The sequence below is a fragment of the Cibotium barometz genome, chromosome 4 (assembly GCF_041138505.1).
Source record: "Cibotium barometz isolate CiBa-2024 chromosome 4, ASM4113850v1, whole genome shotgun sequence".
Taxonomy (NCBI): domain Eukaryota; kingdom Viridiplantae; phylum Streptophyta; class Polypodiopsida; order Cyatheales; family Cibotiaceae; genus Cibotium; species Cibotium barometz.
Window position 1 is genome coordinate 39,734,035 of NC_141049.1, and position 27,835 is coordinate 39,761,869.

At 45.9% G+C, this 27,835-nt stretch overlaps 1 protein-coding gene across 1 annotated transcript; it reads left to right on the forward strand.

Moving 5' to 3' along the window:
- Positions 1-927: 927 nt before the first annotated feature.
- Positions 928-26,732, forward strand: LOC147639250 (uncharacterized). Its single transcript, XM_086788934.1, has 3 exons — positions 928-1,411; positions 1,768-1,848; positions 26,057-26,732. The coding sequence occupies exons 1-3, from the start codon at positions 1,045-1,047 to the stop codon at positions 26,497-26,499; spliced, it is 891 nt and encodes a 296-aa protein (XP_086645060.1). The 5' UTR covers positions 928-1,044; the 3' UTR covers positions 26,500-26,732.
- Positions 26,733-27,835: the final 1,103 nt, after the last annotated feature.

The following is a 27,835-nucleotide window of genomic DNA, read 5'->3' on the forward strand; positions in this document are numbered from 1 at the left end:
TTGAGATGTTTTTGGTCCACTAGCCTGGGTCATTAACCTTCCACCAAACTAACACTGTTTGGGACTTCATCTATTGGAGTTGTATCACTTTAGATATTAGTTATGTAGAGAGGGCCATACACAAATCCCTGATACCTCACAACCACTTAACACTAGAGATCAATTATGTAGAGAGGGCCATACACAAATCCCCAATACCTCACAACCACTTAACACTAGAGATCAATTATGTAGAGAGGGCCATACACAAATCCTAGATACCTGACAACCCCTTAACACTATGTTCTTTCTTTCAACCTAAGATAACACCACACGGGTAGAGTTTCATATGACCTCACTAGATTGAGTAGGCAACACACATTGACATTACTAAAGCCACCTTGGTCTCTCCACCTCCCTACTATGACAATTTAGAGAGAGCATTCGAGTTGTATTGATCTCAACGATTGATGCCTACTAGGCTAGGGTCACCATCCACACGACAACCCATATCCATGACATATTGTAGAGGCACATGAACATTCGAGTATTGTTTGGAGACTCCAGCAGAGACAATGAACTTGTATGAGAAGTAGAAGCCGAGCCATACACATTGGCAACTCCTCTCTTCGAACAGAGGACAAGTATGAGAGATGTTTTCCTACCACACCACTTGTCTTAGCCATTGTAGGGCTACCTTGTAACTTGTCATATGATCCTTGTGACATGGTCTCTCACATGATGCTTTTCTTTTGGGATTTTAGGACAAGGGCCGTTGTTTATTAACTGCAGGCAAGGAATTGAATTTGAGATATTTTAGCTATGGATTCAATGGGATTCTTTTATTATTACTTTCCTTTTTCTCTCTCTAAACGAGGGGTGTGCACTCATACGAGTCTATTTAAATGCAATTTACACGTAGCTATACATTGCTTTCATGCTGTCTGTTGTAGAATTGAGCTTTCTTGCAGTGCAACACACTTCGTGTATTTCGATCTGTTACTACCGAGACTCTGGATCTTCCCTGCAGAGTAGCTGTGAGCGTGGCCAGGCTGACGGGGCGCAATGAAGAGGGCGGGCGACGCGGTGGGGGCCGTTCTGCGACAGGCGTTCATGACGAGGGAGGAGTACAGGGAGGTGCGGGAGGAGGAGAGGGCGTGGCGGCAACTGCGGCGCCCTCTCACGGTCGCAGCCGCCGCGCTCCTCTTCGCTATTGTCACTGTCGCGGCCTTTGTGGCTTTGAGCGTGGTGTTCCCACGCGGTGGCGGCCGCTCTTTCTGCTCCAAGCACCCCATCCCCCCCTCCGGTATTACTGATGACTCCATGCACTCCTATTACTTCACGGAATACGAAGCTACCCAGTACTTCTGGCTCGTGGTCTTCATCCCCACCTCCCTTGTCTTCGTCGTCTCTGCGACTTACCTGATCGCAGGTACATGCTAATTCGTTAATTCGTTACATTTATTTAAAATGATTGGCATCACTCTGTGCCCTTCCATCAAATTGGAGAGAGAGAGAGAGAGAGAGAGAGTGAGAGTACAGGAGTGTGCACACAATATGTGTGTGTGTGTGTGTGTGTGTTTTTAAAGATGTGTCCCCCCCCCCTCCCCCCCCTCAAAACGGGCTTTCTCTCTTCGCTCTTCGCTCTTCGCTCTCCCCTCTTCCTTTCCCTTCTAACTGCACACCCCAATGCTAAATTGCATCATGGCGTGGAGTTAATTCCCAAGCTCATCTTGATTTGTGATCACTTTTAGGATGATTGCTAACTGATTTTTAAAACTTTGGCAGGCATGGTTGTGGCTTATTCTGCTCCAGAGAGGCATGGTTGTGTCAAGGTGGTGGAAAACAACTGTTGTGCTTCTAAAAAAGGTGACTTTTTGCAAGTTTTTAATTGTTTGGCGATGCTTAGTTTTGTTTTCAAGTGCGACCATACACAACAAGGGCTTCACATGAGAGAGAGAGAGAGAAAGAAAGAAAGAAAGAAAGTTATATTAACGTCCACGGGAGGCCGAATCTGACCTATGGGACAGATCAGGTACATCCATTTACATTCCACTCTGGGTATCGATGCCAAAGAGGCATAGAACTGAAAAAAAATAACTCAAAATGAACTCTTAAGACTCTTAAGAGTTTAAATTACAATGGGTTCTATTGCATCTAGTTCGAAATTGAGGTTCAAAATAAAAATAGCTATATTTCATCCATGGTGGATTTGCTCTTGAGGGGGGTGGGGTACGGAATTCTTTAATGATTGCTTGTCCTCCTCTGTATATTGCCCATTTGCCATTCTTTCTTGCTTCTTTAACTTTATTCAGCTTTGCCGATCTGTTCTTGAGTTGTAGCGGGGTGAGTTCATCAGCTATCCCTTGGAGAGACCTTGTTTGCTTCATCACTGCTATTTTCTCATTGTTGTCCATATAGGAGACTTTTGCCTGTGTACCCTTTACTATAATAGAGATAGGGTCTTCTAAGTCCACGAAGGGGACTACTTTGCTCAGTTGTGCTGTAAGTACATATGTATCTAATATGTAGTCTTCTCGAAGCTTTGGAGCTATGTCTGTCCTATCCTAGCCTTGAGGAAGACCACCGACTCTGATTACCTTTTTGTTACTTTCCATTCGTTCCTTTTCTTTGACCGCTGATATGACTTCTTTAACAAAATGTTGTGAGTTAATTGAATTTACCTTTGAAACATGGTTTGTCGTTTCTATTTGTAGTGTTGGAGGTATGGGTCCTTCTCGTGCTTCCTCTTGCTTCGTCGTCATGGCTTGCACTTGCACTTTCAGTTCGTTGATTTGTTCATCTTTCTTGATAGTCTCGTGTTTCAGTGCTGCTAATTCTCCCTGGAGTTTCTTCAGTTCTTGCATGAGGAAGGCTTTCCATGGTGTCGGCTTGCTCATGGGTGGTTGCTCACGGGTGGAGGAATGGGCGGTAATCGTGAAGCGGTGACTGAGGCAAAAGACTTCTTACTTTCCATGTGTTGCTGTTGATAAAGGAGAGGGCTGTTGGTGGAACGAGTCTTCCCTTTGGGGGAGACTCAGAAAATGGGACCGAGAGAGAGAGAGAGAGAGAGTGGAAGTGGAGACTTGATTGGGAAAATTAGTGCATGGACACAAATGGCTTGTGGTAAGACAGGCTTGGAATGAAATAGCAACAGAGGACATATAGAGCAGTTTTTGACATTCATTTAACAAAGAATCAGCATGGACAGATCTGAAGGGGTTTGAGGATCATTTGTGAGTTGATGGACACTCCTCCTGTCTGGCCAAGGCATGTATAAGTTCCAATAACTTGGTATTTCCTATTTTTTTCAGTCCCCTACAGGTGGTTGAAAGGGGGGGGGGGGGGGGGGGGGGGGGGCGGGGATACGGAGACTCCAGTCTTGAGCACCCTTTTAGTACCACACCTGTGAGAAGTCAGGACTAAGCAAGGAGGATCCTAACTTCAGCAAAGGTATGCTGAAGCACTTGCTGCTGACATCATCATACCTGCTGTACGACCTGATTTGCATGTTGTACTTGCTGATCATACGACCATTGTAGTGCTGTACTTGAAACATTTGATTTGGTACTTGTGTGAGCTCTCCCTCTTCTCTACTCTTGCTTGCTTGTGTTCTCTTGGATTCTTGCATGCTAGATGGGTGCTTGCGTGAATAGGTTTGATTGTAGGCTTCTCCCTCTCATTAGCTTCTTCTCCATCCACCTTTTGTGGGAGAGAACCATTGCGAAAGCTATCTCTTTCTTGTGTCCATTTAGGCAAAGAGAGCTTTTCCTTCACCCACATAGCCATGGAGCATTCTGTTGTGACAATGGAGTGAGGATGCGACGGACGAGCTAGCGCATCCATTGGGGAGTTGCATGACCCAACGATGCTTGATTCGGCAAGGCTAAGGTAAGCTCTTGACTTGAACATTGATTCTCTTCTCTACTTGACAATGGCTAATGATGTAGCACTCCCTTCAATGCTGTACCTTGGTTATACCTGTTGTACTGGTTGATGTACCATCGATACTTGAGTGCAGCTTTTCCTTAAATTAAGGAAAACGGTTATTAGTGTGGTTAAGACAAAGGCCTATTTGTTCACTAGCTAGGCTTCTACTAGGCTTTGGGAGATTTCGATGGGAACAATTTAGGTATGGGAGATATCTACCTTTGGATCTCATGATATTTGACTTCGACAAAAGGATCTTCTCTTCGTGATGAAGAACAAGGGAGTTTTGACTCTGACAATAGAAAATGCTTAAGTATACTTTGAATTTTGCAAGATTTCAATGTTTTCCGGTTTTTCTTTTGTAATCTATAAGATTGTGGCATTTGTTTTGGGGATACTATCACGTGCACAAGGTAGTGCTAGGGCTAATTCCTCATTAGGCAGTAGTATTAGGTGCATTTAGGGCATCTTCATCAGCATGCATCAGGTTGGCAGCAGGTCAGCACACATATATCAAGTCAATAGTAGTAAAATATCAGTCGGCAGAAATTGCTATATGAACCTTAAAAAATTTGCTTGGATCTCTAAGGGTATGCACAAGTGCACATATGTGCCGTGCACATCCTTAAATCATAAAAATAAGTTAGTGAGAGAAAGTTAAATGTATAGCCTTAGAGAAATAGGAAAATATAAATAATACATAAAATATTAAAATTAGAGTGGAAAATAATAAGGGGTTATGTGTAAAATAATAGCACGTGTGTGCATATGTGGAGAAATCAAATAATTAGAAAATCTTATATTTAAAGATTACGCATTGAGAATTATAAAATTGAATGGTTTAAATGCTTTAGAGACTAAGGGTTGGAAGTTAAAAAATGGTCCTTATATAAAAAAGGGTTGGTTTATATTAGAAGGGCTAAAAATATGTGGAGACATTGACATCTAAGGTAAATTTATGTGAAAGAGATAAAAGCATAGTGAAATGCGTGGTATATATAGTCGATTATCAAAATTAAGGAGAGAAACCATGGGTGAAGATTATTATAGCCCAGGACTATTATGAGCCTTCCAACCATCACTTCCAAGAAAAATAAAGCAGAGAGAGAGGATGATTTTCCACGCCTACTTCAAGCGCTATGCCTAAAGGTAATACGAGAAACTCGTAATGGCCATACCTAGTCCGAAAGGCGGCTCTTTCGACGTGCCTTTTATGAATACGTATCTGGTGGTAGCCAATACGTAAATCTATCTTTGTGAAATACTTCGTTCCCACTAAATGGTCAATCAGGTCATCTGATCTAGGGAGAGGATAGCGGTTCTTGATTGTCACTTTGTTCAGTCTCTTGTAATCTACACACATTTGCTAGGTGTTGTCCTTCTTTCTCTTAAGTAATATAGGCGCACCCTAAGGTGATTTACTTGGACGGATCTAGTCCATTCTCAAATAATCTGCGAGTTGTTTGGCCAACTCACCTTCCTCAGCCTGGCTCATCCTGTAATAAGGCGGAATGCTAACAGGTTGAGCACTAGGGAGGACTAGATCAATACGATGATCCATTGCCCTTTCGGGTGGTAAGCCCAATGGTAGCTACTTAGGAAATACATCTTGAAATGAGTCAAGTAACTTCTTTAATTCTTTGCTTTCAAACACACTTAATTCTTTGACATTCATAGTAGGTATGAGAAATGAAGAAAGTGGAATCAAGACACAGTGGAAAGTAATATACAAAAAAGAATCCATTATATTTTCAAAATCAACTGTATTTACAAGAGGTCCTTGAGAGAGATGTATACAATCACCTAGGATACAATATTGGGTGTTCCTATGTTCAAAAGAAAAAGAATGACTAGACCAATCTATTTGGACCTTAAGGGTCTTAAGCCACTCAATCTCTAATAGCAAGTCTATATGCTCTAGATGCATAACATAGCACTCCAGAATATATATGTAGTCCTGAATCCCGATCGGTAGCTTCTCCACCTTTCGATCCCACACTTGCCGACCCGCAGGTAGGCGTACCTCGTAGGTATGATCGCTAGGCGTTGTGGCCAGACCCAATTTTTGCACAAGTTTGTAATTAACAAAGTTGTGTGGGCTTCCAGGAATGTGGATTCTATGGCCATTGACTTCTCCATAAACTCGGAGAAGATCGTCCAAGCCAAAAACCTTAGAGTTGAACAGACAATCAAAACATGAACTAGGGCAAGAAAGCACAATGATTGAAGTATTTGTAAGAGACAATTGGTTGGCTGCCTTCATCTTGGGTCCTGCAGTGGTCTTAGCATCCTCCTTCGGGCACTCATTACACGTGTCCTTTTTCTTTGTAGATGAAGCAACGTCTCTCCTTCTTGAGCTTCAAAGCCTTGAGGAGACGTTTTTTCTTCGTTGGAGTCAAAATAGAATTCTTCGAAGGTTGGTCCGAAGACTTTCCTTCTGTCGTGCTAGCCATCGGTGCGGAGAACTTTCTTTTGTGCTTGTTCCCTTGCTTGGTTATGGGCTTGGTTTTGGAAGAGACCATAGCATCATCATAAATACGCGCGGAGTGAATGGCCTCATCCAAAGTTTTGCACTTGTTATTCTTGACTTGTAAATGGTATGAGTCGGGTAATCCTGCCACGAAGAAACCCAAAAGAGTAGTAGGATCCATCTTCGTAGCTTTCATATGCAAGTCTCTAAATTTTTGGAGGTGGACCTCATAAGTGAGGTTCTGTGAGGTCATGGTCAAACTAGCAAACTGAGCAACGATGTCATTGTCATCCTCCTTGAGGAATTCCTTCTTGAAGACTTCTTCAAACTGTGCCCAAGTTGTTGGTTTAGGTTTGAGTTCCTTCCACCAGAGCAAAGGTTTGCCCGAAAGGAAACGTGCTGCTAACTGAATCTTCTTGTCATCGCCATATGGATGAAACTGGAAGTGGACCTGCCACTTATGTAGCCATGTGTCCACAATCTCCTTGGTACGCTGCTTTTGCTCGCCCCCAAACTGTTTCGGAGTAATGTTGGGGCCTAAAGCAGATGCCAAGGTATCCATGCCTAAGAGAGTAGACAAGGTAGTGGTCAATAAAGAGATGGAATTATGCAAAGCCTGCATCTGCGCGGCGACCTGTGCCTTGACGCTCCTTGAAAGAAGCCTCGAAAGTAACTTTAAACTCTTGAAAATCAGATTTAGTCACGAAATCTTCGAAAAGATCGCCATTGGCGGCCTCGGTAGCCGGCAGGTCTTCTCGTTCGGGAACGGGTTCCATCTCTGATTCTTGGGTCGACATCTCGAATGGGAAAAGTGAGAGAAAAGCTTGGCTGCAAGCAAGAGAACTCGAGGAGAGTGTTGCGTTGAAAACTAGAAGTCCAAACCGGGTTTTTAAAGTCCACAAAAGCGTTTGTTTTTTTGTTTCGTGGCTTTTTGTAAAAAAAACAAAAAAACTCACGGAATGGCTTTTGTAAAAGCCACCCATAAACCGTGAAAAGCCACAAAAAAAACTACCCTAGTCGTGTTTGAAAAAAACATGCTACCTTCGTTTGTTTTTTAAAACCCCTTTCCCTTCGTTTGCTTTAAAAAAAAATGTAGCTCTTGGGTTTTTTTTTACTATGCTATGTTTTTTAAAAGAAAACGTAAGGTCTTCGTAAAGAAAAAAAACGAAAAGCATCAAAGAGCTAAAACAAAACGTAGGCTAAAAAAAACACCGGGTTCTGGCTACCGCCACCCGTCGGGTCGTCGCGTGTCACCCGTCCCCACGGATCTCCTCGTAGAGCGCTCCTGAAACCTACAAAACAAAGCCAAACAACGTGAAGGGGGTGCAGGCCTGACTCACCACCCAGCCATGACAACCGTGGGCGAAACCCACAAGTCTTGGCTATTCCCACTAAGCCACGAGCTGAGCTTAACTAGCAAGACGCACCGACCAAACTCTACACCGTGACATCCCATACTGCCATGGAGCTACCCGCGTGTCACCCGTCCCCACGGATCTCCTCGTAGAGCGCTCCTGAAACCTACAAAACAAAGCCAAACAACGTGAAGGGGGTGCAGGCCTGACTCACCACCCAGCCATGACAACCGTGGGCAAAACCCACAAGTCTTGGCTGTCCCCACTAAGCCACGAGCTGAGCTTAACTAGCAAGACGCACCGACCAATCTCTACCCCGTGACATCCCATAGTGCCACGGAGCTACCCTCGTGGGCCTCGAGACCGCTGTCGGCCTCGGTTGCATGAAGCAGGTGCACGTTTGCACTAGATCTAGGCTCCCGATCGTAGAGCTCTCGCAAAGACTCGCGAGACACTGTGACCAACTGACCGACCTTGGCCACCCTTTTATAGGCTCTTGGCCGATCATCGGGCGTCCACACTTGGGTGCCCGTCCATTAGGGCATCCCCACTTGGGCGCCCGTCGTTAGTCTATCCCTAGACCAGCTCGTCAATCAGCCCGCCTAACTCCAAGCTACCCCAAGCCTCGAAGCTAGTCTTGTGTGCGTGCTGCACATGGTAGATACACTTTGTGCACATGACATGTCCCAAGTAAATGGGCGAGACAAAATAGTCCCATAAGTCCAGATATCATATCTCTCTCTCCATCCTCCAAGAGTATATCCAAACAAAATAAGTTTTGGTATCGTATCCACCAACTCGAAGGAGCAATCTCTCGTTTCCCAATCCCCAGTGTCACGTGCTACTCTCCATTGGCTTGCATGCGAACACATGCGAAGACCAAGCCGAGAAATAGAATACTGATTGACCGTGCACGCGGATGTAGAACGTCCACTAGATCTAAGCGTAGACATCAAGTCCCCAGCATACCAAGTTCCAGTTTACTGACCCTTGGCATAGACATAGTCCCTTGCCAACAAGGTGTTATTCCACATGACCCTTGGTGTAGACCTAAGTCCCCTGCCAAACCAGGTGTCAATCCACATGACTCTTGGTGTAGACATAAGTCCCTTGCCAACCACGCGTTATGTCTACCACTTGCACTCCGTGTTGGTACTTTGACCACACACCTTGGAGGAGAGGTGGGCTCAAGTGTGTAACATAAGATAAAAATCACTCGTAGCAGGCATAGATATCCTGGTGCTCCATAAACATTTCTGCTACACATAGTTTATAGGCATTTCGGCCACCAATAGTTTTATAGGCATTTCGGCCGCCAATAAAAATCCTCCATCCATGAGATAGCCATGAGTTCTATAAGTCCAATGCATCCCAAATAAAGGGAGCCAAAAACATAATCCATCTCAATAAAAGGAGCCATAAACAATGTTTCCCTGAAACCATTGAACCCCCATACTTGCCCATGGGAATGACATGAGTCCACATTGAATCTCTAGCACGAGGCATTTTGGAAGCCTGGAAAGATGTTGCCCAAATTTCAAGTTTTGAAATTGGTGCAAAAATCAAGCAAAAATATGAAAACAGACAAGTACCAACCTTGCTAGCACGGTGCACAGGTCCCGAGGGGGTGGGTGGTGGAGAAATCACACGAACGAAGGCAAGCGTGGGGAAGGACAATCAACTTTCTCCTCTGTACTATGCACAGCGTGTTTTTTTTGCTCTCTGGAAAGCGACTGAATCGACTGATATGACCCGTCTTAAATAACATTAAAAAATAAAAAGCCAAGTTTGAAACGCGTTTCAAACTCCCAAACGTTTGAAACGTTTCAAATGGGTCTGCTAAAGTTTGAAACGCGTTTCATAGCAACTATGGGCTATACAAGGGTTAGTGAACATCAAAAGCACTTCACAGTAAATAGCAAAAGCACCAACTTTGCAAACTTAAAGTATACTTAGCTTTTCTTTGCCAGGTTGGTCATGAAGCCAAAAGAAATATCTCCTCACCATATCCTTAAGATATCCCGAGATATATCTCCATATAGCTTGCATGTAAGCTTGATAATATAATCCACAATATCCATATGGAAAGAGTGCTAAACTCGTGCACTTAAAGCCAACTCCATACTTCCAAGATAAAATTTTGTGAATTCATAAATCCTTAGATCAACAAGCTATCTACTGCTCATACTCTTGCTTCATCGGCTATGAAGCGGCTGGCCATGCTTAACAGCAATGATGGTCTAGATAAAATAGGATTGGAAGCTCTTCCCCCTTGTGTTCAAAAAGTTTGGAATGATCCTTTAGTAGCTTTCAAATATGTAAAAACCTTAAGTCAAAAAGCTTTTAATTATAGTGATATTGGGAGAAACTTGAAACAGCACAATAAATCAGCCATTCTTAGAACTGAATGCTCTTGTAGGAAGGTGTCACGTGCATCCTGCACTTGGATGCCACGTAGACATATTTGTACAGCAGGTGGAGGACTTGGGATGGAAAACTGGTCCCATGTGAGCCCAGTCCGGGACGAGTCAGCTAGGGTTCCATTCTAGCCGTCCGAGGTCAGGTGTGCATTGTCTTGCACATGAAGCAGTGCGAGTCCGCGCTGTGAGTCTCCCTCTAGAATGATGTCAGTGGTTCTGTGTATCTGGTATGACACTGGATGCCAAACTGCTATTTAGACAGGTAGGATTTGCAGGTAGAAGGCGGCATCCATTAGTGCTACCCCAGAAAGGGGATTCTACCCCATGGTTGGGCAGGGGGCCCATGGCCCTTGCCCACCAGCCCAGGAGGGGTTGGGCAGGTTGTCGGCCAGCCCAAGAGGGCTTGGCCAGGCAGCTTGGGCCAGCCCAAAATGTTGGCTAGCCCATTGGGCAGCCTGTACTGCAGGCGGCCTGAAACCGATCCCGTCAAGTGGGAAGACTCCGTTGGACACCCACACGCTTAATAGCACAACTTTACAGGATCCATAATGTTTTCCATGTATCCTTGCTGAAACCACGTGTAGGACAGCATGTCCAGGTTCTTCCTGAGTTGCCGCCTATGGATGAAGAGGGCCACATCATTTATGTGCCAGAGCAAATCAAAGGCTTCAGAGATCATGTGCTCAGGAACAAGGCTTACATAGAATACCTCATCAAATGGAAAGGTTTATCTGAAGATGAGAATTCTTGGCAACCCGAGAGCATTGTGCAGGACTACCCCTATCTCCTACAGAGCTGATTGGTATCTGCTGTATTTTTCCATTTTTGGGCAGCCTCGTGGAAATTTCGAGGGCCAAATTCTTTGGGAAGGGATGGCTGTAATGAAGGTGGGAAAAGGACGGGTTTTATGTGGGAAATAGGTGGGAAAATAGGAGGGGAATTGTGGGGAATGAGGGGGACTATATAAGTCAACCCCAAAAGATTTGTAAGGTACGTATTGATTTGACACCTAATCTACATTCCTCCTGCTCCTCCTCTCCTGTGCACTCCCTCTCCCTAGTTCACTCTACCCCTCTTCCCTCTTTCCCACTCATTCTCACCCTGTCCTCCGTGGCCTTCCTCTCCAGCCCCTTTCCCCCTTCTCTACATATCCCTTCATGCCTTTCTCTTCAACACTTTCTGTGGTCTTCTATTTTTGAGTATTGAGTCTAGCACTCTCACTCCACCCCTTGGAGGATCATCCTCCTTTGGAACGGTTGCCGGAAAGCCTTTCTTGGTATGCCCCAAGTGGCACTTGACTTGTGGAACACCACCAACCAACCTCCTGGGAACTTCTTCCATGTCTTATGTTACTCTGTCCTCCGTGGCCTTCCTCTCCAGCCCCTTTCCCCCTTCTCTACATATCCCTTCATGCCTTGCTCTTCAACACTTTTTGTGGTCTTCTATTTTTGAGTATTGAGTCTAGCACTCTCACTCCACCCCTTGGAGGATCATCCTCCTTTGGAACCGTTGCCGGAAAGCCTTTCTTGGTATGCCCCAAGTGGCACTTGACTTGTGGAACACCACCAACCAACCTCCTGGGAACTTCTTCCATGTCTTATGTTACTCTGCTTGGACTGTGCACCTTCATTAGGGATTGAATCAATGTTTAGCCTTGTTGAGCCTGATGCTGAAACAATGTTGCTTGGTCACCACACCACCAAAAAATCAAGACATATGCGATGGTTTTATCCATGTGCGATGCAATAAGGGCGGGTGGAAATTGGCAGCAACAATATCTTAGAATCAGCTTGAAACTCTAATACCAATGTCACATGTGGAAGCTCTGGGAGTCTTCTTTCAGCCCTAAACACCATTTTGGAACAACCTGATGCAAAACGCAAGCAAGAGAGATGGAGAGAAGAGAGAGAGATAGCTGAGTTTCAGTATATTCATATAGTACAAAAAGGGTGTATAGCTCTTGTCCAGCCCTTGGCTGCCATCAAAAGGTGGTAAATTACCTAATCTAGTTCTAGTCTAAGGACCCTACTCCCTAGAGGAGTGAGTGATCCAACACTTAACTTGGCATAGCCTTTTATAGGCTCTCTGGGTGCAAGAGACCCGGCGGACCTACTGTTAGCCAGTAGAATATTCCACCTGACTTGAATACAGTGTCAACCAGCTCTGTAGCTGCAGCAGTCGATAGGCTCTTATTCCACTCCGGGGTTCTCCTATATACACCATTGAGCTTGGCTCATGCCCAAAACTTGTCTTTTCCTATTGCCCATCAAAGTTCTACATGTAAGGCCAATTGCTCATGCTATTTGGGATTCTCATTTCGGTCAGCCAGTTGGCGAAGCTTATACTCGGGGAGGGTCTCCGGGTCCAGTCAATATTGCTTATTTTGGTGTATATCAATGGTGGTACACCATTGGTCTACGCAACAACCAAGATCTTTATACTGGATCTATCTTTTTGCTAGCCATTTCCGCTTCATTCTTATTGGGCTTTTATATGGACCCAGGCTGCTGGTTGGCCAGTCCAGAACAGGACGAAAACAGCCATATGCTCACAACCAGCAGATCAGGAGTGCTCATGACCAGCAAAACCGTGGTCGGCCAGGTCCCAGTAGTCGGCCAGGTCTGCAGATGACAAGTTGGGTAGCATCACCCAGTTGGCCAACAAAAGGAGACAGCCGACTGCCCAACCACAACCAAAAAAATGGAAAGAGAGTGAGGAAAAATGGGGAAACACCAAAACTGGGCGGGCACACCCACAACAGAGGCCCTGGTGTAGTGTATAGACAGGAGATGACTGCTAACACCCCCTCTTAGCTCCTGGATGTGGAACCAACCCCAGTGAGTTGGAGTGCCGCCGGAGCATAGCCTGAGGTAGAGACTTCGTGAAGAGGTCCATCGCATTGTCCTCTTTCGAACAATAAAGAAGCAAGATGTTACCAGCCAAGATCTTCTCACGAACAAAGTGATATTGTATCTCTATGTGCTTGGTCCGGGCATGGAAGACCGGGTTCCGAGCAATAGCGACACAGCTCTGGTTATCGCATTGGAAGACCGTGGGCTCCGTCTGTGGAAACCCAATCTTGCCAAGCAACCTCCGCATCCACACAACCTCACAAGCAACACCACAAGCAGCCCGGTACTCTGCCTCTGTAGATGACAAGGCAATAGTCGGCTGCCTCTTGCTGCTCCATGAAACAGCTCCTGAGCCGAAGGTAAAACTGTAGCTTGATGTAGATCTCCTCGTGTCTGGATCTTCTCCCCAATCTGAGTCACTCTAGCCTTGGAGGTGGACTCGGTCCTTCATTTCACCTCCAATGTCGTAGAAGAGTCCAAGATCCTTCGTACCCTACAGATACCGCGCAAGATCCGCAATATTGTGTCCCAATGAGACTTCAAAGGCGTTTGCATGAACGAGCTCAACAGCCCCACAGGAAAGCTCAAGTCCAATCTGGTGTTCAACAACCAGATCAATGAACCAACCAGCTTCCGATACAGAGAGGCATCAACCGCCTCACAAGGATCATTCACTGTAAGCTTTGTGTTTGGATCCATCGGTGACGTGATAGGCTTGCAGTTCCCCATCCCAAAGGCCTCAAGCAACTCATGGACATACTGCTGCTGTGAGACAAAGAACCCCCTCTGGGTCTGCCAGATCTCCAATCCCAAGAAGAAGTGGAGTGAGCTAAGTCGGTCATCTCAAACTCCTTTGACAAGGCAGCCTTCATCACTGCAATGTTCTCCACATGACCGCCAGTGAGAATGAGGTCGTCTATATAAAGGATGATCAACATGACCAAACCGCGTTTCCGAAACAGATATAAGTTAGGATCTGCAATTGATCTCTGAAATCCAGTCTGTAGAAAGAAGGAATCAATCTTTTGATTCCAAGCCCTGGGAACCTGATTAAGACCATACAAGGCCTTCCGCAACCTGTAAACCATCCCCTTTGATCCTGGAACCTCAAATCCTGGAGGTTGCTCAACATACACCTCCTCCTGCAAGTCACCATTAAGGAACGCGGATTTCACATCCATATGATAAACGGGCCACCGCTGAGAAGAGGCAAGGGCAAGAACAGTCCGAATCATGGTCATCCTCGCTAACGGTGCAAAGGTATCCTCATAGTCGATGCCAGGCCGTTGAGCATAACCCTTAGCCACAAGTCTGGCTTTGTGTTTGTCCACCGACCCATCTGAGGTATACTTGGTCTTAAAGTCCCACTTGACACCAATGATTGACCGTTTTGACGGCCTCAGAACCAACTCCCAAGTTTTATTCTTCTCTATGGCATCTAGTTCCACCTGCATGGCTTTCCTCCAAGTATCCTGTGAAAGGACTTCCTTTACGGAAGTGGGCTCTTTGTCCTTCATAATACGAGACATCAAAGCATAGTTTACCGGTAAGTGCTCCGCTGAATGACTTTTGTCACGAACTCTGCGATCTTCGAGGTCCGTCTTTTGTGGTCCACTCGGAGGGAAGCTCTGTAACACCCGACTCTCGAAGGGTGTCTAACAACCACTTGGGTACACGAACAGAACGCGGAGCCTCCTGCTGCTGTGGGGGCTCATCTCTAGCCGCGGGCTCAACCTCCTCAATTGGCTGAGGCTGTCTAGCTGGAACAATCGACTGGGAATCATTATTAGACTCATCTGGGTCTCCAAGAAGTGGCGGCTCATCAACAGAGGAAGCTGGAACTTGCTCATTAAAAACATCTCTGTTGACGACAACCTCGTTCTGCTCCGAGTCATACAACCTGTATCCTTTGAAATAGAGTTATATCCCACAAAGACAAGCTTCTGGGACTTTGAGTCAAGCTTCCCTCTTTGCTTCTTTGGAATGTGAACATAGGCATCACTCCCAAACACACGAAAATGGGAGACATCTAGTTTCCTACCAAAATAAGCCTCAAAGGGAGTCATGTTTGGTACTGAAGTCGTCGGAGATTAGTTGAGGATATGGACAGCCGTGCCACAGCCTCACCCCAAAGTGGACGAGGAAGATCACGATGCTCTAACATCGTCCTCGCCATCTCCACCACAGTCCGGTTCTTACGCTCAACCACTCCATTCTCTGAAGGCGAACCTGTATTGGCCGGCTTCCGCTTGATGCCATGTTCCGCACAAAACCGCACAAACGCATTGGAAGAAAACTCTCCTCCTTTGTCAGCCTGAAGAGTCATTACCTGTAAGCTAGACTCTTTCTCCACCATCACATGCCACCCCTTGAACCGAGCAAAAGCTTGGTCCTTGTGGGAAAGGAAATAAACCCATGTGAATCTGCTAAAATCATCAACAAGCAGCATAAAATACAAAGAACCTCCCAAGGATGGGGTCTGCATAGGTTCACACAAGTCAGTGTGTACCAACTCCAAAGGTTTCGAAGCTCGCTTGGAAGCCTGCTTCGGAAAGGATTCCCTGTGCTGCTTACCATGAATGCAAGAACTACAATGTCCCTGCCTGTTGCCAACATCTGGCAAGCCAGCCATCATTTGGTCATGGAAAGCTCGCTGCAGCGCATCCACATTCAAGTGGCCAAACCGAAAGTGCCACAAGTCATCGATCTGAGTGCTTGTAAGAGAGAAGAGTGCTGAGAGTTTGTAGATACCATTCTCCACTTTGCCTACCCAAACAACCTGGCCTGTTTCTCTGTCTCGTAGAGCAACAGAATGCTCCTCAAACTCCACCCGGAAGCCAGTCTTGCAAACCTCATGCACTGACAATAGATGAAAACCAAGTGTGGGGAGTCGGGACGTAAAGAACACGAGAGGAATGCTTCCCCCCTTTGCCATCGGGAATGATCTCCATCCGGCCCTGACTATGAATCGGTATAGTGGAATTGTCACCAATGAAAATGCGACCTGACTGCCGTTTAAGATCCTGTAAGAACTCATGGGGAGGAGTCATGTGCCTGGAAGCACCACTATCAAGAATCCACTCTCGAGTATCCCTGGCGGTGAAGCCAATTGCCTCCTCGCTCGAAGAAGATGAAGCATCTGTGTCCAAAATCTCCAAGTGCACAAAGGTTGGAGTCTTTGCAGCTGAAGCTAAAGAATCAACACTCTTCCCGCTATTCCACTTGGGACACTTCCTCCAATAGTGGCCTTTCTCGCCACAATCGTTATAGGTGTGCTCGGCCTTTAGTTTCTTACGGTCTGAATCGGGCTTCTTCTCAGAAGACTTCCCTTTGCCCTTCGACCGTTGGCCAGTCAAGGCCTTAGAACCTCCGCCCTGTGGGAGGGTTCATAAAACGCTCTTCCCGGTCCAAGACCATTGGCACAAGCTCCTCCCAAGTGATGGTGTTGAGCCTGCCTACTGGTAATCAAAGAGGAGTAAAATGTTGAGTAATGAGAGGGCAAATGGGACAACAACGTGATGGCCATATCCTCTGAAGATATCTCTTTCCTTGCCTGAAGAACCTCTTGCTGAAGAGCTTGCAACTTGATGATGTGCTCCCGCAGATCCTCTTCATGGGTGATACCTTGTTGTACAGAGAAGCCAAATGCTGCCAAATCCCTCTGGCCAGCGTCATATGCTTTATATGGTTGATCACGTGAGGTGTGCAAATTAGGAAGATGAAAGAACAGACGCGGGCATTGACACGATCCCATAACTATGCCTGAGCCTCCCGTTCCTTCCGTATAGAGGGTAACTCCCCGTTTTCCAACTCCGGCCGTGGAACACCAACAACAATGAAAGCAGCCAAGTCATAAGACTCCAAAACAAACTCCATCATTACCTTCCATATGCCATATTTGTTCATGTCCAACCGTCAGTCCACCGGGAACGTGGGGAGTGTTGGGATCTTCACGTGCTTCTCAGCCATCTCAAGCAAGTCTGCCATCTCCAAGGTTCACAAGGTCTTGTGAAGGGAGGGTGGGTGGGAAAGAAGAAGAAGAAGAGGCTGCAAATAATATGCAAGCTAGCTGTCCAACGGTGATGGCCACCTTCTACCCGATCTCCAAGTCCCAAACAGCCCAAGCAATCTCCAATCAGCACCTCAAATCAGCAAACCCTCGACGTCCCACTGTCTCCAAGCTTCAAGCCACCTAGGGCTCTGATAACATGTCAGAATGCACAGCGGAAACGAAGACAACTGCTGTAGAGAGAAAAACGCAGATCAAAGAGAGAGAGAGAACCTGTGTAACTCTCCTACATACACATAAGAAAATCCTGGAATACACAACGGAGAGTGTGGGGGGCAAGGGGCCATTTTATATGGCCCCAGGCTGCTGGTCGGCCAGTCCAGAACAGGCTGACAGAAGCTATATGCTCACGATTGATGGGAGAGAAGAAATTAGGGTTAGGTTAAAGTGTGGGAGACATACACAGAGAAGAACAAGGGAGAGAGAGAGAGAGAGAGAGAGAGTTGTGGGGATAAGTCAACTCATGAGGCATGAGTGTGTGACTCCCCTATCACACATGTATATTGCACTAGTACACATAGTGCACTTAGTACATTAAAAGTACTAAGTGTACTATGTTCTATAACTTATGGGCTTGTACACACTATAAGGGTGGGCATAACGCCTTTACCCCAACAACCTCCCACTTAAAGGCAAAGTGCCCTTAAATGAAAGAACAGAAAAAATCAGCATGTACATGATAATATACAAGGCCATATCAAGGCTGAAACTGGCCTCATCCAATGCCCATCAAGTGTCTGCAATGAGCAAACCGCTCCCGAGGCAAACTCTTTGTCAACAGATCAGCCGGGTTGTCATCCGTGTGAATCTTAACAAGCTGAATTTGCTTGTTCTCTATCACCTCTCTGATGAAGTGATACTTCACATCCACATGCTTCGTCTTTGCATGAAAAACAGGGTTCTTTGCCAACTGAATGGCACTCTGACTGTCACAATGCAACAATGGAATATCCCCTGTATAACCCAAATCAACCACTAACCGAGATAGCCATAATGCCTCCTTGCAAGCCTCTGTGGCTGCAATATACTCGGCCTCTGTAGTAGATAAGGCTGTGCACTTCTGCATCCAGGATATCCATGACACAGCACCTCCTGTGAATGTAAATACATAACCGGTAGTAGACTTCCGGTTATCTGGATGACCGGCATAATCTGAATCCGTGTAACCATGCACTAATGCATCCTGTTTGCCAAAGCAAATGCACAAATCCTGTGTGCCCTTCAGGTATCTCATGACACCTTTCACTGCTTCCCAATGCTTCTTGCCAGGGTTGGCCATGTATCTAGAAACCACTCCCACTGCAAATGCAATGTCTGGCCTAGTAGCAACCATGGCATACATGAGACTGCCACAAGCTGAAGCATACGGAATCTTGGCCATATCAGCCCTGTCTCTATCTGACTGTGGGCTGTCCATAGCACTGAGTTTCACATATGGAGGCAAAGGAGTACTAGTCTTCTTCCCCCCGTCCATATTGAACCTCTGCAAAACTTTGCCAATGTATTCCTTCTGAGACAAATACAACACATGCTGATTTCTGTCCCGAAGTATCCGCATACCCAAAATGTGATTTGCATCACCCAAATCCTTCATATCAAAGGTTTGATGCAACCTCTTCTTCAAGGCATCCATCTCTTTACGAGATTTCCCGGCAATCAACATATCATCAACATACAAAATGAGAATCAATAGACTGCCATCCAAAGCTTTCTTGGTGTACAAGCAGTGATCTATGTCACTTCTCCTGAATTTCTGTGATTTCATGAATGTATCAAATTTATGATACCATTCCCTTGGTGCCTGTTTGAGCCCATAAAGACTCTTTTTCAGCTTGCATACAAGCTTCTCCTTTCCACTCACTGCATAACCCTCTGGCTGCTGCATATATATCTCCTCATGGAGATCACCGTGAAGAAAAGCAGTCTTCACATCCATCTGAATCAAGTCCAGATCATCATGCGTAACCAAAGCTAACACAGCTCTAAGTGTGGTCATTTTGACCACTGGAGAGAAGATCTCATCAAAGTCCACACCATATTCCTGCTTGAAGCCCTTAGCCACTAACCTGGCTTTGTATCTTGGCTTTGCATCTGGTGCAACTTTGAGCCTGTAAACCCACTTGCATGGCAAAACCTTCTTGCCTGTAGGCAAATGCACCAACTTCCATGTTTCATTTTTATGCAGAGAATCCATCTCTGACTTCATGGCACGCTCCCAAAGAGCCTTGTCTGCCCTCTGTAAAGCCTCCTTGTAACATGAGGGCTCCCCACAGTCAGTAAGCATCAAATAGTCAACCCCTGGAACAAACCTGTCAGGGGCTCTGGAGGGTCTTGTGGACCTCCGTACCCAATGACCATCATTTGCAGGTTGCTGTCCAGCCTGCATATCACCCATTGGTGGCTCCTGTTCCATGCCATAAGGCTGAAATATCATGCCCGGTATCTCCTCTAACTGTGGTATATCCATAGGGATATCTTCTGCCATCTCTGGCTGTCCATTTGGACCATTTTCAGCACCATTTAAGGGCTGGTTTTCCTGCTGTAATGGCTGATTTACAGCCCTTTGTTGTTGTCCATGATGTCCATCATCATCAAAGATGACTCTGCCAGGCTCCTGTTGCCTTGCAGGCTCCTTATACATGCATGTTTCATCAAAAATGACATCATTGCTGCGTATGATCTTTCTATTCATGGGATCCCAAAGTCTATACCCCATTTCACCTTTGTCACCATATCCTAGGAATATGCATTTGTGAGACTTAGGATCAAGTTTGGTGCGCATTTCCCTGCGTATGTGCACGTACGTAACGCAACCAAACACTCTCAAGTGCTTGTATGACGGAGGCTTCCCTGTCCATACTTCTTCTGGCACTTTCCCACCAAGCCTCGTGTTAGGTGACCTGTTTATAAGGTGAACGGCTGTCATAACAGCTTCAGCCCAAAAACCATGAGGTAATGCAGCATGTGACAACATAGAACGGACCTTCTCCTGTATGGTCCTGTTCATCCTCTCTGCTGTCCCGTTTTGTGGAGGATCATAAGGAGTAGAGAGCTCCCTCTTGATGCCTTTAGCATCACAAAAGTCCTGAAACTGTTTGGACATGTACTCTCCACCATTATCTGAACGCAAAGCTTTCAGTGTTTTGCCAGTTTGATTCTCAACAAGAGCAACAAACTTCTCAAACACTGAGAATGTATCACTCTTCAAACGAAGAGGATAAACCCACACCTTGCGTGTGGCATCATCAATAAAAGACACAAAATATTTTGCCCCTCCCAAAGAAAGCTGAGGCATCTCACATACATCTGTATGCACAAGCTCTAACTGAGCATCTTTCTGTCCAAGAGCTTTCTTGTGGGGGCACTGTAGTTGCCTACCATATATACAATGCTCACAAAACTGAAAACTTGAAAACTTTAGAGAAGGCAAGTAACCCAAACGAGATAATTGCTCCATTCCCTTGACACTTATGTGTCCCAACCGGCTATGCCACATAGAAATTTCCGGCAGCTCGGTTGCATTTACATTAGCATGGTGACAAACACCTGCATGCATAAAATAAAGAGTGTCCACCTTAGAGCCTCTGGCAACAACCAGTGAGCCCTTACTAATTTTCCACTTTCCACTACCAAATGTGGTAACATAATCAGCATCATCAAGTTGTCCAGTAGAAAGCAGATTCTTCTTGATCTCAGGCACATGCCTGACATCATGGAGCATAAGCTGTGAGCCATCTGAAAACACAAGCCTCACATCACCTCTGCCAAGAATCTTGCATGCATGGTTATCACCCAAATAAACCACTCCTTCATTGCCAGCAGTATACCTGACAAACAAGTCTCTGCAACCTGTGACATGAAAGGAGGCACCTGAATCAATGATCCATGAGTGCATACCATGACCACCTGTAAGAAGTGAATGGGCATCAAGTGAAGACGTAAATAGGACCTCATCCTCACTGCCACCTGCATGTGACACATTGATTTCTTCAATCTTGACTCCACTTTTGCCCTTTGGCTTTATATCTTTGGCTTCATCTTTCTCTTTGTCTTTGTCTTTTCCCTTTTCCTTTTGATCATTTTTCCATTTGTAGCATTGCTTTTTAATGTGTCCTTTCTTGCCACAATAATGGCATTCCAAATCCTTTTTGGAGCGAGACTTGCTCCTTCCCCTTTCTTGGCTTTTTCCCCTTTGTTGGGATCTCCCACGTGCATTCATTGCATTGGACTTTTCAACAGAGTTGTTTTTCCTGTTCATCTCTTCTTGAAGAAGAGCACCCTCAACATCTGCATATGACAGCATAGCATGCGAATTGCTAGTGGCTGTCCTGAATGTGTCCCAACTCTCTGGCAAAGTGCATAACAGAAAAGTGGCTTTGAACTCATCGTCCATTGCCAACTTTTGATTAATGACCTGGCTGACAATACCATTAAACTCATTTAGATGGGCTGTCATAGAAGCCCCTTCCTTCATCTGAAGACCTATGAGTTTCTTCAACCAATACACTTTGCTTGAGGCACTTTGCTGGGCATACAAGTCCTGCAATCTTTGCCACATTCCCCAAGCTGTCTTCTCTTCACGAATGCTGAAAAGTAATGAGTCTGACACAGACAACATGATAGTAGATCTTGCCAGCTCATCCATATCTTCCCACTCTTCAGCAGTAAGAGAAGCGGGCATCACACCCCTTTCTTTGATAGGCTTGTGCTGCTTTTTCTGAAGCAACACATTGTAGCACTGGGTTTGCCAAATATCATAGTTATGCGAGCCTTCAAGCTTCTTGATGTGAAGCAATGAAGAGCTCTCACCTGTGGTTGCCATAGCAATATGCAACCTGTAAATGCCTGACGCCCTGCAAAATGTGCAAACACTGCACCAAAAGCACACAAAGTGCTCACAGTTTTTCTCCCAAGCTTTATCTCCCACTGCGGAAGCAAGAATGCAACTTTTCTCCCACTTTATGTGATGAAAACACCAAAATCTGGTTGCTGCAGATTTTGGACAGCACCTTAAATGTGCTCTTTTGCCCTTCCAAAGTACTGTACAACAGTACCAATTGCTCACAAATGATGTACCAAACCTGTACCGGCAAGTACAGCAGCTGAAATTGAACCTTTTGGTCACTCAAAACAGTGTACAGCCATGCCAAAACTTGCACAAAGCTGTGCCAAATCTGTACCAGCAGGTACAATAGCAATAAATGCTCTCCTGGCTGTCCAAATGAGTGAAAATCAGACTTTTACAGTCCTGTACACTGCATACAACAGTTCCGAACAGAAATTGGGCAAAAGTCCTTTGACTGCAAGCTGATTTTTGAGGATTCAAGGCATAAATGTCTTGCCTGCTGCTTTGCCAAGCTCAACAAGCATACGAACTTGAAAAGCCCCTTGATTTAAGATCAATTTCTGATCATACATGGTACATTGACGCACATGAAGGCATCCTGAGTGTTCACGATGCTTCCCCCTGGCCACATATACATCAAATACATGAAAGCCCCTTGTTTTACAGGCACATTGAGTGCTTGTAAGGCATCAACACATTATCCACAGCATCAAATGCGATTGCCTGCATGCAAATCAACCAAATCGGCACAAAAGCCCCTTGATTTGCACTGCAATTTGCTGCAATTTTGCCCAAATGTGCGTTTTTTCACATCATACAGCATGTATGAGTGCTTAATTGCACAATTACATCAAAAGCCCCAAATTTCGACATCCAATTTCCTGCAAATTGATCCTGATTTGACCAATTTCCTGCAAATTTATCCCGATTTGACCAATTTCTTGCAAATTTATCCTGATTGTGACCAATGTCACCCAATTTTGCCAATTTTGCTCAAAAATTGAGCAATTGGGCACCTGTACCTGCTCAATTGCTTGAATTGATAAGAAATTCCCAAAATATTGAAGGCAAATACCTCTGAAATTTCTGATTTTTCTGAGTTTCTTGACTTGCAGGTTGAGACGGAGGCGGTGGTGGCGGCGACTGCGGTGCTGGGCAGTTTCTGAAGCAGCTGGGCAGCCCCACCTGGCTGTGGGCAGCCAGTTGGGTAGCCCTTGTTGGGCTGCGTGGGCTGTCGTGGGCAGCCACGTATGCTGGTTGGCCAGCCCCGTAGAGGTGGTATCGGCCGGCGACGGCAGGGAACGCAGTGGAGCTCTCGCGTGTTCGTTCCACGCTCATCCGCCCAACACTTCGCCTAGCACAGGTTTCAACGTGCGCCAGTTCCACCCGTCAGCCTTCTCCGCCAGCAGCGCCACGTTTGCACGGTTGACGCCCGCCTTGTGGACTTCGTTCGCCTACGGCTGCTGTGCGCTTCGCTCGCCTAGCTTGTTGACGTATTCGCCTAGCGCCAGCATTCGCTCACGCTTCGCCTGGCTGCTGACGTCTTCGCTTAGCGCCAGTCTGGCCTATACCAGGTATGCGCCTTGTGGGTATGCGCCTTGTGTAATGCTACACGTAGCTCTGTCTCTCTCTGCAATTTACGCAGGTTGCAGCTGAATCAGGTCGACAGAGCTACAGAGAGGATACAGGCAGCTCCAAGAGGGATTCAGCAGGCGACCAGCGTGACAGGGCTGTCTCATGCAGGAGCCATCAAGGAGAAGAGGGAGGGACCAAAGCTCTGATACCAGTTGATGGGAGAGAAGAAATTAGGGTTAGGTTAAAGTGTGGGAGACATACACAGAGAAGAACAAGGGAGAGAGAGAGAGAGAGAGAGTTGTGGGGATAAGTCAACTCATGAGGCATGAGTGTGTGACTCCCCTATCACACATGTATATTGCACTAGTACACATAGTGCACTTAGTACATTAAAAGTACTAAGTGTACTATGTACTATAACTTATGGGCTTGTACACACTATAAGGGTGGGCATAACGCCTTTACCCCAACAACGATCAGCATCAGGAGTGCTCACGACCAGCAAAACCCTGGTCGTCCAGGTCTGCAGATGACAAGTCGGGTAGCATCACCCAGTCGGCCAGCAAAAGGAGACAGCTGACTGCCCAACCACACCCAGAAAAATGGGAAAAATACATGGAGACGAAAAATGGGGAAACACCAAAACTGGGCGGGTACACCCACAACAGAGGCCCTGGTGTAGTGTACAGACAGGAGATGACTGCTAACACATACTCCCTAGAGGAGTGAGTGATACAACACTTAACTTGGCATAGCCTTTTATAGGCTTTCGTGGTGCAAGAGACCTGGCCTGTCGGCCAGCAGAATATTCCACCCAACCTGAATACAGTATTGGCCAGCTCTGTAGCTGCAGCCGACAGGCTCTTATTCCACTCTGGGGTTCTCTTGCACACCATTGAGCCTGGCTCATGCCCAAAACATGTGCCTTTTCCTGCTGCCTATCAGAGATTAGCTCCTGGAATGACCATGCACATGTCTTGCGCATGACACCAAACCGGGCTCTGATACCACTGTTATAAAAAAGAGAAGCAGGGAAGCTCCAAACAACTCGATGTTTATTATGAGAGGGTAAAATTCTTTATATTCAAATTACGAAAAGCGGGAACTCTAAAAACAACGGAAAACACTTTGCTAAAAATACCTTAGTGGGAAAAAGCTTACAGCCTAAAAAACCCACTTTCACACACATACGAAATCAGGAATGTTCACACACGTGCTTGTGGAACATACCAGAGTGCTCCGATTTTGATGTCGTTTGATCCATTGGACTCGCCTTGAACTCCTCTTCTGAGTTCATAGAGCATTTCTCTGTAGGCAAAGAGCTAGCCAAGAGTGTGTAGTAGGCCACAAGGTTGTGATTTGGTGTCTTCATTCTTAGCCACATCATTTCAGATGGTATTACCTCTTTCTTGTATTATTACTTCTTTCTTGTACGTAATACATAGCAGTAGTTTAGGACTCTTGTGTGTGCTGTATGTGTAATTTGGCCACACACTTCTTTCACCCTAGCGCATAGGCACAAGTGGTCTACACTACCGGCCGCTGGGGGGACTTGGGGGGGGGGGGGGGGGGGGGGGGGGGGCATCGTGTGATCCTTGGGGATCAGATCCTAGGGCAGTTCCAGGGAAATCTCTGAGGCCAACGGCTCAAAACGGTTGCTGATGTGACCGTTTCCTCAAGGCATGGGCCCTCGGTTGGGGACGGGGCGGGGGGAGGGGCTGTGGGTGGTTTTGTTGTGGTGACGGCTGTGGAGGGCTGGGGCTGGCCTAGGTCTAGGCGAGTTGGCGCTTGCACTCTTGGGTCTGCACCTCCGCAGTGAGGCGGCAGGGGCAAGAGTGGGCGAGGTGTCCTATTTGGCGACAGATGAAGCGCTGGCCCGGAAGCCTAGAGAACAACACCTGCTGAAGAGAATGTGAGCCCTTGAGATGAAGGATCGCCAATTGGTGGGGCAGGTTCTCTAGAGGCCACAGCGAGGAGAGTCCAGTCATCCAAGTGATTGTGTCAACAAGGATCCGGAGTGGGGGGAGTCCAATCACCTGAGTGACCTTGTCTACAAGGATACAAAGAGGGGAGTCTAGTCGACAACTCCAAAAGCCAGCCAACTGGCCCCATAGGGCACTACAAATAGATCATGTGAGTAGTGTGGGATCAGAGATAGAAGTGGGCAGGAGACTAAGATCACACCTGACATACTGTGGGCATCATCAGAGTTCTCATCATCGGCATTCAGGAGTCAGGTCTATTCATGATCTGTAGTCATTGTACATATCCATTCATGTTTTGGAATAGGGTTCCATAGGGAGATTTGTGTCATCTGCAGTTTAACCTGTGTTTATGTGTTAACCTCCATTTAGTTATGCACCCATTTCAATTAACATCATAAACTTTAAAAATGTTTGCTGTCTATAGTTTTTTTTAAAAAGTCTTCCATATTCTATGTAGGGGCCTTGGGGAGGAATCATTATGATAAATACTAAATTTGACTTACACGAGCAGAGGAGTTTTGATCGAAGTGCACAAAGAACTAAAGTATTGCTTGGTTTAATTTTTTCACTTGCAGGTGGTGTTCGTTGTCTTGCCACTTTGAACGTTTCCTTTGCCATTGTCTTCGGGCTTTTGGCCCTCTTCTTGGGCTCCACAATCCTCACATTTGAGACGGACTGTAGCATTACCCTATTTTGGTGCTATGAAATGATATGTTGGGGCTTTGTTCTGCTATATGGTGGCACTTTCTTTTTCCTGCGTCGTAAAGCTGCAGTGATTATGGATGAAGGTGAGTTCTACGGTAGTCGGACGATGGGCATGGAGTTACTGGATGCTTCAGTTGATCCTCCATCTCCGGAAGTGGAGAGAAGATTGAATGCGGGATTCAGGTCTTGGACGGGCTCTTCAATTCTCTCCTCTGATGAGGAAGAGGGACCTGCAACAGGTGGCTTGGATGATGTTTGGGAAGGTGATTTGTATGACAACCCTGAGAATGCAAGGAGAGCTAGGGGGACATAATCTCTCTCTCTCTCTCTCTCTCTCTCTCTCAAAGGTGTATTTATGTGTAGAAAGCAATGAATGGCTCAGATCTAGTGAAAAGTGTCAAGTTGTAGCTATGTTGATAGTGTTTCTCCTCGGTTGCAATCCTTGAGTGATGTTCTTGAAGTCAAATGTGTAAGAATTGACATGCATGCATTGCATGTTCATAGTCAGTCTGGCAGGTTATGCTGAGATGTGATTGTTGTTAATGACCACCAAGTTTGTAAGCCTACTAATGACGTGATTATGCAGATTGCATGCAGTTGGTTCATGCTTAGCTCTCAATGGTTTTGAGATAGGTAGTTATTTAGGCAGCTGTTAAGCTTTCGGTCTCTGTAAGCACACATTACATATTACTTGGTTTGTGGCTTCTATTAAATTTGGCATAATAATATTGGCCTGGGTGGCACAAGAATGCACTTGCTACTTTAAAACCACAGGAACAGGTCACGTCCACACCCTGGGCAACTAGAGCATGCATAGCCCTCCTCTTATCAGAAGAAAGACACATGAAATGGACATTTAGAGGGCACATGCCATGTGTTACCACATGATTCACCATGCAATTATTAAGTGCAATATAGTTACCACATGATTCACCATGCAATTATTAAGTGCAATACGCAAGTACCCAAAGTTGTATCATGCCCATGTGCCCAGCATATCATCAGCATCATGGGGGCAATCACAGCTGGAAGCATGATAATATAGTAGAGCTAGGTGGGGGCTACTGGATGCAAAATGAAGCTGGTGCTAGGCCTTTTCTAGATGTTCAATTACCTTGCTTTCACACCCCTTTTACCACTTTTTTGAAGTGTCCTTTTCTTTTGCACAAAATGGTCTCTTTAATTCTTTCCTCCAAGGCTTTGGAAAAGCTTGAACCATAAAAGAAACTAGTACTTGACCTGTGCGTTGTAGCGGTTTGCGCACTGCTTTTTTATGGTGGGCAAGCCAAAAGGGTCGTCCTCAAAAGCTATCATTGGTCATGGAAGACATGGAAGGGGAGGTGTTAGTGGGTATTACGTGGCATGTGACTAGAGAGGAGCTCTCCGACTTGCCATGTGGTAGATATGGAATTAGTTTCTTGCATCGTGGGTCGAGTGGCTATGCCGCCTTCAAAAGAGAAACACAACTCAACAATCACCTTGAAATAATATTTCAATTGCCCTATCTACCACCATGTGAGCTTATATTCGAATACGAGTGACTATATGTGTGAATACAGTCTTAGTGTGACATGTGCACATGTTTTCTTGGGATGAATACAACTAAAAATATGTATGTGGCTTGTGGAGTTTTCCCACTTGGGTTTGAG

Excerpts from the sequence above, each read along its gene's own strand:
- LOC147639250 (XM_086788934.1), top strand. The coding sequence starts at position 1,045 with ATGAAGAGGGCGGGCGACGCGGTGGGGGCCGTTCTGCGACAGGCGTTC. Across the intron at positions 1,412-1,767 it reads TGCGACTTACCTGATCGCAG|GCATGGTTGTGGCTTATTCT; the intron begins GTACATGCTAAT and ends AAACTTTGGCAG. Across the intron at positions 1,849-26,056 it reads CTGTTGTGCTTCTAAAAAAG|GTGGTGTTCGTTGTCTTGCC; the intron begins GTGACTTTTTGC and ends TTTCACTTGCAG.